Below are 12,890 nucleotides of genomic sequence, written 5' to 3' on the forward strand. Positions count from 1 at the left end.
ATATTAGACCCCTGCTTTATAGCGTTCCATCATTAAACCACGGGTTTTAATGATTATGAGTTTGCTTGTAAGGATTGTAGCTGCTATTTTGTTTAGTTTTGTATTCAGACATGAAGTTTGGTTTTTAACAGGCTTGTAGTTTATTCATGTAATGTATGCCATTATAATTTGTTATCTGTACGAGAGAAAGAGGGGGTTGTTATACCTCTGAAGTAATAGGTTGTTATAACACTGAACGTATAGGCTGTTATACCATTGAAGATGTACACTGTTATAACACTGAAGATATAGGCTTTGGAAGGCAATATTGTGTGCTATATAATCTCAGTTATAATTCCATTGTTTCAAATGGTCTTGATATTTTTCGGAATAAAAAAGGTTAGGAATACTTTGTAGAAAGCAGTTTATTTCAGGAGATGCGGACACAAGATATAGGGATTCACTACACAAGACAGAAAAGATTTTTAAAAAAACCAAATTGATTACAAAGATCACGACAGAAATAAGTTAGTAAATTATATTGCCAGGGATAGAGTATATTTCAACACTAAAAAATAATTATTTATCCTGGGCATTAATACAGTCATATAGAAAAGAATGACCTTTGACATGCATATTGAAAAAAATCACAGACGACTATAGAAATTCATAATTGAGTCATGGTCTTCAAACTAATGTTAAATTGACACGTGATTCACACACACACACACACACACATCATGTCCTTTTCGTTTGGTTGAAAACTGATTTATGTTAATCTAAACGTGCAATGTTGCAAGAAAAATATGAAAGTGGATCCGTTTCAATGTGAACTGTATATATTCTTGCAGCGGGTGTTTAGTAATGGAATGCGATGAACTCGGTTCTTTTTTTATATAAAAAAAGTAAATTAGAGTTTGTCGAAAAAAACAATGGAAATTTTTAAAGACAACGAGTTCGATTGCGAAAGCAACAGACTATTTTTAGATCTGAGTACAGCGCTTTGCCTTTGAGGTTGAACAATAAAGCCAATACAGCGGTTCTACGAAGTCGATCTTTTGCCAAGACACACGTCAACAAGCTTAATTGATTTCAAACCCATGTATTTGTTAAACAACTAAGGCTTGTCATATTGATTGAGACAACATTACCCATTTATGTTGGATCAATAAACCTGACCCATCCGTACACCTAAACCACGACTGGGTACTTCTAATGATGAATTATATATGATGCAATTGAGTATATTTGTCTCGAGGACATGGTTTGCATTGCAAATTCCAGAAGACAATATTGTTCAATATTCGTTAATCTCGTAATTGTGAAGATCATAACTTTCTTTTTATCCGAATACCAATTTCTTTTGCTGATGGGGCCCTGGATGGCCGACTGGTCTAAGGCGCTCGCCTTCACAGAATACTCACGTCACACCTTGTCGGCTCAATGTGAGAAATTTGCCCGAAAGTTTACGGATGGTCTGTGTTTTCCCCCCGATTCTTCCTCAATCATATATATTCGCTGCCATGTGCAACATATCCAGTGCTGAAAATATCGTAATGCCCACAAACGCAAGCCAATATTTTGCTTAATAAATTGCTTTGTTCTTTCAATTGATTTTATCAGATATTTTGATATAAGATGTGACAGTGCTGGCGATGTGCATCTTTCATACTGCCGTTACGTTGTGCGTCATTATTCATTTTTGCTGCAGGAAATTGTATCTTAGGGAAAGGCTTTCCATAGTACTGCTCTTCCAAACCGTGTACCAACGAAGCAAGTCTGCTTGGTTTTAAACGCGCTTGCAACTGGGCTCATATTAGACGATAATTCGGCATTCATTGTTCAGTTCCATCACTAACATTGCTTTGAGAGTGTAATATTGAAGATGGTGGACGCCAGGGGAGACCGTCTACCTCTGGGCAGACATATCTGGTTGTAGCTGAAATCTTTATGTAATATTAGAAGAATCAGCTATATAAAAAATTGAAAACAAGAACATAATGGAATAATATATACGTTCAGAAATGCGAAAACGTGGTACAAAAGGCCGTTGTCAATTGCTAGTGTAAAAATTTATCTATAGTCGCATTTTAGCTAGAAATAAATTGTTAAGTACCAAGCTCAACAAAGTCCGTGCCTGTACACAAATTTACATTTCTGAGACTCTGCTAAAAAGTTAGACATTTGTTAGCTAAGGCCTAAGCACTGATCAATTAGACAACATAATTTTGTACTGGTTGATTTGCATATTCTTGGGCCCTGTTGTGGAATCTACGGTACTGAAACATGTACAATGATTTGAGCGTGTTGCTTTAATGAATTAGATATTTATTCTGTCCAAATATATTGTCACTTAAAAGAAATTAATGGTCCACACTTTGTGGGTCGTAATAAGAACATAAGGAAGCATGGTGCATGTGTATGTGTCTACATACCTACCTACCTACCTGCATGCATACATACATACATCCATCCATCCATCCATCCATACATCCATCCATCCATACATACATACATACAAACATACATACACACATACATGCTTCGGACATGAAAAGTGGTTTTTATTAGCCCTCAAAGGTGATTTGTTTTCAGCCTTTAATTTATATAGGATGGATGTATTTTCGTGTTTAGGACCGAACTCTTCAAGAAATCTAGGTTTAAGTAGCAAGTCAACATGTTTGAAATCTTAATTCGTAATATTTTAACTCGTCTATCAAAGCATTGTCATGGAGGTGACAAAGCGGAATTTTTGTAAATATTTTCAAAATCTAGAACACAGCCCATCATATTGCTGAACATCAGATTTCATCACGTTCTTCATTATTAAAACTGCCAAGTTTTACACATGCAAACATTTTTACTCACACAAGTATTCTTACACATATAAACATTATTACACGTACAAACATTCTTACATATATAAACGTTATTACACGTAATAATATTATCACACATGCAAACATTATTACAAGTGCAAACATTTTTACATATACAAACGTTATTACACGTTCGAATATTATCACACATACAAACATTACTACATATAAAACATTATTACACGTATACAATTTCTTACGCATACAAATGTTATTACACATACGATCATTCTTACACATACAAACATTATTGAACATAACAAAGTTATTACACCTACAAACCTTTTTACATATACGAACATTCTTACACACACAAACGTTGTTACACTTGCAAACAATATGACACATACAAACATTATTACACCTACACACATTACATATACAAACGTTATTACACGTACAAACTTTCTTACACATACGAACATTCTTGCACATGCGAACGTTATTACACTTACGAACATTTTTACACATACGAACATTATTATACGTACAAACATTATTACGCATACAAATATTATTAGAATACACATATTATTATACATATAAATGAAACGGAATTAAGTCGCTAATGCTACTTTACTTATCACTGAGACACTAAATTACTGATATATGTTATCTTGTAAAACACTCCTTAAACGTTTCTTGTAATAAATGATCATGATACATTACAGGAAACAAAAACTATTTTGGACACAGTAAAATGGCACATCAAAAATACTTAAAATGTATTTAAGAGATTTATCAAAATATGAAACAGCTGTGGAAAAAGACACGAATTCGGAACAACATTAAATATAAGAGCATGAAATTAGTTCGTAAGTTTCAAACAAAATAACAATATTCATCTTTTTTGTCTTTTTCGTGCGATAAACATGTCCGAGCAAATTAGTGCAGGTAAACTTCGAACTTACATAAATTGCTTTTTAATAAGCTTTAAAACAACTTTCCTAGAACTGAGTTATAACTGAGATATTTCACAGAACAGTTCTTATAGGGACTTGGTGTATTATCTGTTATACTTTTGCAGTAAGTACACGCCGAGAAAAACACAATACGTGTGTATGTGGCGTCTTATCGATAATATGGAGAAGAATCTTGATGACAGAATATATTCTTCTAAAAACAAATTTCATCCTGTGAATTATCTCAACTTTCACGTGTACAAAATAAGAAGATCTTACATTTAAAAAACATAAATAAATCATTTAAATAGCCTGAAAGGAATCTAGTTCAAAACTGAAACACTGACAATAAAAATTACATTGTAAATTGGAAATGATATTAATACGTTTGATGCAAACTTCAGGTAGAGAGTGTTACCAAATAATATTAATACCTTTGATGCAAAACTGCAGGTAGACAGTGTTACCAAATAATATTAATACCTGTGATGCAAACTGCAGGTAGACAGTGTTACTAAATAATATTACTACCTGTGATGTAAACTGCAGGTAGACAGTAACCAAATAATATTAAATACATGTGATGTAAACTGCAGGTAGACAGTTACCAAATAATATTAATACATGTGATGCAAACTGCAGGTAGACAGTGTTACCAAATAATATTAATACATGTGATGCAAACTGCAGTAGACAGTGTTACCAATTAAAATTAATACCTGTGATATAAACTGCAGGTAGACAGTGCTACCAAGTAATAATGATGATAATAATAATAATACCAGTGATGTCAACTTCAGGTAGACAGTGCTAACTAATAATATTAATACCTGTGATGCAAACTGCAGGTAGATATTGTTATATTGCCCACATTTCCTACAAAGAAAGGTCATATTTGTTTTTCTGCACGTTCGTTGTATTTGTCTTGTATTTTGTTTTCATGAAGGTTTTTTCTTTATTCATGAAGAATACACCAAACAAGTAGAATATCACCCCAATGGACAATGGTATTCCTAGGGCTTTAAAAATAAACTCATTATATATATATATATATATATATATATATATATATATATATATATATATATATATATATATATATATATGCGTCAGATATATACATACAAATAAAGTATTGTGTTGTATCCCCAAAACTATGGTAAAATAATACATAAAGAACAATATAACCTACATAAAGTTTGTGACAAGTCTCTCTTAAGCGACATGAAGATAAATCTAAAACATACAAACTTAGTGCGTGAAAATTCTCTCTTAAGCGACATGACGGTAAATCAACAACATTCAAACTTAGCTCATGACAGTTCTCTCTTTAGACATGTTTTAGATAATAAACTTGTCACAACTATGGCTACTTTAAAAAAAAAACAAGTCAATAGTGAATACAAAAAAGAACAGAAGGACTAAATTTGTGCAAGACTTCATCGTGTAAAAGTACAAACAGTACATCTTGTACTTAATCAAAATACACAACGAACATCTGCTAATTAAAAACAATAAACACCAACCACTGCAAAGTCCAAATAAATAACCTATATATTTTTAAATAGACAAATTAGATAGACGTTATATGTACACTTGACGCAACATATGATGAGTATTGTCTACAAATGGTGATAACTAGTATGGACGGAATTGATGATAGATAATATATACCTAAATAAAGATAACAAAATTAATATAACATTTCTTGCTACGCATTATTACTTTATAAAATATATACTTGCTCAGAAAAATAATTTGAAATGTTACTTTTATAGAGTGTATCGACGATGTTTTTACACTTCATTTATTTTAAGTGACAAAGCAATATTTATAAAATTAACAGTACCCCTAGAAATTTCCAAACTTTTACGGAAAAAATACAACTTTGATAAGGATTTAACCTTAATTTAATTATCATTTAATTTTCATTTTAATTCTCATTTAATTCTCTTTAATCCTCACTAAATTCTCATTTTAATGGACCTGTGTTTAACGGAGATTTGAAAGCAAACAGCTGTTTGAATGTCTTGAAGAAGTTCCCTTTTAAGTACATTATCACAAGAGTTATTCTATTTGGAAAACGTCTGAATCAAAACAGGGTCGTTAACTTACAACTACATTTTACTCATAAATATGTATTCCCTTTGTCTGTCTTACATGTATAATAATTATTAGTACATTGACATTGAGATGTGATAAGAATACATTCAATTCGAATTCTCAAACAGTATGATATAAAGACGTATGAAATATTAGAACAATTTAAGAAACAAATGACAAACAGGCTCAAAAACTGCGTTCAAATCTGAAGAATGTATAATCAACCCAAAACGGTTATAAATTAATCAAGAAATTTATTACATTATAGCTGTGTTTCAGACATATAAACAATCACAGATTCAATACGCCAATAATATAACTTCAGTTTTGATCCGTCGAGTCAACTGAAATAGACCCTTAGATTTGAATCCCAGCATATGATTGTTTTTAGTCATCGTCGCATGGCAAACTGTTGCAAAATCAGCTATGACGGATTTTTCTTCTCAATATATTAAAACAATTCTTCTCGTTACGTAGTAATTAAAACAGTCCTGCTCGTTACGTCATAATTGAACCAATCCCGATCGTTACGTCATAACTGAAACAATCCTGCTTGTTACTTCATAATTAAAACAATCCTGCTCGTTACGTTATAATTGAAACACTCCTGCTCGTTACATCATAATTGAAACAATCCTGCTCGTTAGTCATAATTGAAACAATCCTGCTGATTATGTCATAATTGGGACTACACATTATCTAGCAATCAGTTTTTATGCCATAAAGGAGACCTGTGAATCCTGCTGCAGTATTATAGGTTCAAAGAGTAGCCGTTTTAAAAAAAGATTTTAAGTCTAAAGTCGCTATAAAAGTGTGTTTGCCACTCTAATTTAAAACAGAAAATGCTTGAAGATACGTATGAAGAAGAATATGCACAGAAGTAGTTAACCGTTTGAAACTATCAAAGAAATAATTTATTTTATAATGAGGCATACAAAGCCAACACGTCAAATGTCAATCAGTGTTTTACAAATACATGATCACATAAAAACCACCCAACTATTTTCAAGAACAAAACGATTGAAAGAAAAAATATACAATAATGGTCAGATGTCTGCAAACCAATGCAAATTCAATAGACATAGCACGAATCATGACTACAATAAATGTATGGACAAATAATTTTTTATCAAGCATAAGTAAAATCAAAAACATTTATTAATAAATTAAGAAGAAAAGAAACCAAACACATAGTTCTTAAAATAATCCGCATGTTGTACAAGATTGTTTTAATTGGACCCAGCATTTTACGCAGTTACGTTATAGAAATATTTGCCCAGTATAAAACATGTCGATATCCGAATACAGTCTATCATCAATACTCGCATTAAGGTCATTGTATTGTGACTTAAGAATTGAATAGTTAATTGAATCGATGCTGAATACTTTTAACTTCGCTTCTTGATCACACCAGTCTTTGGTAAGAAATGCTACTTGAGATGCGTCTACCTTAAGACAAAGGTACTACATATCACTAGTCTAACACAGGACAATGTCATTTTTCTGGAAAACAACTACTTGTAGCGAATTTTCCCAGTCTATCATAATTGTTTTGCCTTGCCATTAGAAATAAAGTTTTTGGTTCGTATTCTTGTCAACTTTTTTAATCTATCATAATTTTGTTGGCATTGCCATTAGAAATACCGTTTTGGTTCTTGTCCACTTTTTCCAGATGTTTGTCGATCCTGTCCACATCATTGTCTTTGTTCTTGTTCTTGTCCTTGCCTTCGTCCTTGCTGAATGTAGTGTCATCAGTGATTCCTGTTGCATCCCAGACTTTGACGGATCCGTCATAAGAGCCGGTGAAAAGCTTGCCGTCAACAACCTGGTAAGAGAAATGTCAGTGGTAGTTTAAATATTTTCACACTTTTTGATTTCTCCTTGTATTAAAAAAGAAAATGAAAGTACACAATGGCTATCTATATTCAACTTCTTCTGACTGTAAATGTTTGTCATGAAGAACTAGATGAAAAACTTACTTCCACTGAGTTTTACATTCTTACTATAGCTCACTTTAAAGATTAGAAATTTAATTAAATTACACTTTAATTTTATTAAAGTAACCTCAGATTTAATTACATAACACAAACATATAATTATATGTTCTCTAATTAATATTCTTGTGAAAGTTTAACTTAAAACCGATTTTACATACTGTGCTTTAATAATAGTTAAAGCAATCAAAGTTACCTCTAATTAACTAAATACCTGTAAAATCCCTTTTCCTACTAAATGATGAAATTATCAAGCTGTCAAAACATGGTATGGTAATATTATTATTAATCAGCCATTCCTGATATTATTAGCAGCAACTTATGGAAAAGACAATATTAAATTTATATATTTAGATCATTACGAATGTGTATATTTGTTGAACAATATGGCATACATCATTTCATACATGACATAAAAATAATTCTGTTCTTCTTTTCATTGTTTGCATGAAATAATCTTTAGATCCAACGTCAAAAATAAAATAAAAGCACGGAGTAGAGCGAGAGGCACAAATAAGACTAGGAAAGAAACGGGTCCGGTATTGAGAGAAAGACACAAAAATACCCAAAGAAAACAAACCTTGAATGCGTCAAAATAAAACTACACACATACACACATCTAATGACTGGGAGAAAATTTGAATAATACATATAACTAAATTGATATGATGAGGGTGAAATTTGAATGACATGTGCAAATAAAACGATATGATCGGGAGGAAGTTTGAATTACATATACAAATAAATCGATATGATCGGAAGAGGACGTTTGAGTGATATATGCAAATAAATCGATACGATCGGGAGGAAGTTTGAATGATCTATACAAATTAATGCTAACGGTGGAGGAAATTTGAATGATATAATCTAGAACAATCTCGAAATTGACAGCAATGATCTAGTCTATAGGGAATAAAATAGATACTTGGGGTTGATATTTTGATTCAATGTGTTAAAAAGGTGGCCACACTGTAAGACGGATAAACTGCAGAAAAAAAGAATTATATTTCTTTTCAATATGAAAACTGTATATTTTAATTTTAAAAACTTTCCGCGATTTCTTTTTTACATATACAATTTTGGGGGAGTAGACATTGTTGAATTTAAGCATGGAAAATCATTTAAAACCCTAATGAAGAGCAAAAACTATTTGACAAAGTGTAAATATCTCAGACGACAACTACACTCTATACATGTAATGATGTCACAGTTAATTCATACCCCAGGTATTTTCTTTACCTGCAACGATGGCACAGTTAATTGATACCCCAGGTATATTCTTTACTAGCAATGATGTCACAGTTAATTCATACCCCAGATAAACTCATTACCTGCAATAATGTCACAGTTAATTAATGCCCAAGGTATATTTTTTACCTGCAATCATGTCACAGAAAATTCATACATGTATACTCTTAACCTGTAATGATGTACAATTAATTCATACCCCAGGTAAACTTTTACCTGCAATGATGTCACAGTTAATTAATGCCCAAGGTATATTTTTACCTGCAATCATGTCACAGTTAATTCATACCACATGTATACTTTTAACCTGCAATGATGTACCATTAATTCATACCCCAGGTAAACTTTTACCTGCAATGATGTCACAGTTAATTCGTGCCCCTGGTATACTCTTTTCAAGCTTGCCGAATTGGCATCGTAGCACCGACACGTGGCATCACCCGACCCAGTGTACACTTCAGCAAAAAAGAGGTAAAATGGGAGGTAAATCTACATGGCTACAACTACAAAATTACTACATAAATTATACACTAATAGCATATAACAAACATCATAACTGCTAGAACAAAATCATGCTTGAATACTATGAAAGCAAATTTGAAATGGCGAGGAAAAGGTTCATGTGTGAAAAGAAACCAAGCTTCATATCAATGGATGATTGTCTAAACAACAGGGTTAGTATAACAAAGAAAACACACATAAGGTTAGACCTGAAAACGCATTATTTATCTTAACTTTTGGAAGAATAAAAAGGATGAAATGAAACCCTTTCACGTGATAGAATGGCTCAAAGGTTACTAACAGTACTGTGAATGTTTACTGTCAGACCCCAATTAAATATTAAGACCAATAATAACGCTGTAGTGTCACTTAAATGCATATTTGATAAGTCATGGTTTGGTAAAATCCACTGATGTCGATCAAGAACATGTGCTGATAGCTTATTGATCATCGGGGAAAAGGAATGTGAAGGTTATGCCATGCACAATGTACAATACTCAAGTAAAATAAATCTAAAAGACATGTCATACCCAGTTTGTAGTGATCTAGTAAAATTAAAGTAAAAGGCATACCATGCCCAGTTTGCAGTGATCTAGTAAAATTAAAGTAAAAGGCATACCATGCCCAGTTTGCAATGCTCAAGTAAAATTAATGTAAAAGTCACGTCATGTCAATTTGCAATGCTCAAGTAAAATGAATGTAAAAGGCATACCATGCCCAGTTTGCAATGCTCTAGTAAAAAGAATGTAAAAGGCATGACATGCCCAGTTTGCAATGCTCTAGTAAAAAGAATGTAAAAGGCATGACATGCCCAGTTTTCATTACTCAAGTAAAATTAATGTAAAAGTCACGTCATGTCAATTTGCAATGCTCAAGTAAAAAGAATGTAAAAGGCATACCATGCCCAGTTTGCAATGCTCTAGTAAAAAGAATGTAAAAGGCATGACATGCCCAGTTTTCATTACTCAAGTAAAATTAATGTAAAAGTCACGTCATGTCAATTTGCAATGCTCAAGTAAAAAGAATGTAAAAGGCATACCATGCCCAGCTTGCAATGCTCTAGTAAAAAAGAATGTAAACGGCATGACATGCCCAGTTTGCATTACTCGAGTAAAATCAATGTAAAAGTCACGCCATGTCAATTTGCAATGCTCAAGTAAAAAGAATGTAAAAGGCATACCATGCCCAGTTTGCAATGCTCTAGTAAAAAGAATGTAAACGGCATGACATGCCCAGTTTGCATTACTCAAGTAAAATTAATGTAAAAGTCACGCCATGTCAATTTGCAATGCTCAAGTAAAAAGAATGTAAAAGGCATACCATGCCCAGTTTGCAATGCTCTAGTAAAAAGAATGTAAAACGCATGACATGCCCAGTTTTCATTACTCGAGTAAAATCAATGCAAAAGTCACGCCATGTCAATTTGCAATGCTCAAGTAAAAAGAATGTAAAAGGCATACCATGCCCAGTTTGCAATGCTCTGGGAAAAAAGAATGTAAAACGCATGCCATGCCCAGTTTGCAATGCTCTAGTAAAATTAATGTAAAAGTCACGCCATGTCAATTTGCAATGCTCAAGTAAAAAGAATGCAAAAGGCATGCCATACCCAGTTTGCAATGCTCAAGTCACAAATTAAACGTATACTTATTGGAGAAATCTTGTTTAACTAATATGTGAGGAAAATGTGCGGCCTTTATTTTATTTCACACAGTCTTTCCCGCATTTATACCTGTATCTTAAAGATAAGTCATGTGATTTCAACAAGTGAGCTATTCACGCGCAAACAATATAAAGCCTTCATTTCGTATCGCCAGTGGTGTCAGACACTGATAGCCCATTCTTGGTATAATATCACGTGGATCCGTGGTTCGTACCGGGGTTCTTCCTCCGCCAGTTAATCAGGCCTATCGTTTCATCGTAAGAGAATCAGAAAACAGAATGTATGTAAACACTTAACTATGTATAGAATGGCTGATTTCTCCTATACAACCGATGATTGATGCACGAAAATATCACGCATAGCTTATAAATGACACTAGAACATGATCTAGTAAAAAGTGATTGCTACAATCACCACTGTCGCAATACTACGCTGTCGTGGGCTATATTCACAATTTCAGTTTGGCACAGTCTGTCTGCATACCAGCCCAACGATGTGGCCACATATTGGACTGGATAATACATTGATCTGACGATGATAATTTGAGATCCGCTACTGTCTTCAATGAACCGGCATCAGACCACGCGCGCAACGTATGCCACCTGAACCTGTCTGTCACTGATCCACCCCCTGTTAACATTCCTAACAGAACTGAACTAATCAACGACATTAGTTCATGCATGGCAAGTGTCCAGAATCCTGCTGCTGAATAATTCCACATTTGTCAGCGTTCAGTACTTAATAAACATGCCCCTACAACCTCGAGGCAAGTCTTCTGACATACATCATGCATCGTGACTCGTCCTCATTTTATAGATATGATACAGAATTTCAACAACTTACATTCATTACATTTAGGCCAATATCTACAAATCTTCTATGAGTAGTGTAAAGAGGTTTGTCCCCAATTGCAAATGAACTTGATGCGATTATATACATCACACGAGTGTCTAGATATGGACGTCATAAAGACTTCTCTTTCTACAGGTGTTTGTCTATTACTGTTTAAACATGCTATTGTAAGGTTCTCCCTGAAATACGTACAGCTCTTCTCGCAGAGTCTAAGACGTGCCATTTATATCTTCCTATCTAATCGGTTAGTTTCCCTAAATTTTAAAGCGAATGTTAACTGTACGCAACCGTGTTCTTATTGTCCTTTTCTCATATTCGAACACTTTGCTAAAAAAACTTCCAAAGACTAACGTACTTAACTAGATGTACAAGCTCGCGATACAGCGGAAATTATGTCAATAGTCTACATATTGATACCAAGCAGCATTCGCGTAGATGATATACGTAGAATTCGTGCAAATGATTTACGTAGAATTCGTGCAAAAGGATTTACGTGGAATTCGTGTAAATGATTTACGTAGAAATCATGCAAATGATTTACGTAGAAATCGTGCAAATGATTTACGTACAATTCGTGCAAATGATTTACGTAGAAATCGTGCAAATAATTTACGTTGAAATCGTGCAAATGATTTACGTGGAATTCGTGCAAATGATTTACGTAGATTTCGTGCAAATATGTTTGTGCCCCCAAATACCAGCTTGTTGCTTTCACTTTTAGTATCTTTGATTATTAAATACGCAAGTCAAATTATGAAGTTTTTGGTCTGCA

At 33.2% G+C, this 12,890-nt stretch overlaps 1 protein-coding gene across 1 annotated transcript in view; it reads right to left on the minus strand.

Moving 5' to 3' along the window:
- Positions 1–389: 389 nt before the first annotated feature.
- The window catches only part of LOC149790220 (uncharacterized), a 32,253-nt gene continuing 19,752 nt past the window's right edge, over positions 390–12,890 (minus strand). Inside the window, exons 3-4 of the mRNA XM_089972240.1 lie at positions 9,457–9,560; positions 390–7,688 (exon numbers count right to left, since the gene is read on the minus strand). Coding sequence (XP_089828366.1) covers positions 7,467–7,688; positions 9,457–9,560 — 326 coding nt within the window. The 3' untranslated portion in view covers positions 390–7,466. The remainder of the gene's footprint in view (positions 7,689–9,456; positions 9,561–12,890) is intronic.

This window comes from Sinohyriopsis cumingii, chromosome 10 (assembly GCF_028554795.1).
Source record: "Sinohyriopsis cumingii isolate HCF-2022 chromosome 10, ASM2855479v2, whole genome shotgun sequence".
NCBI classification, from domain to species: Eukaryota; Metazoa; Mollusca; class Bivalvia; order Unionida; family Unionidae; genus Sinohyriopsis; species Sinohyriopsis cumingii.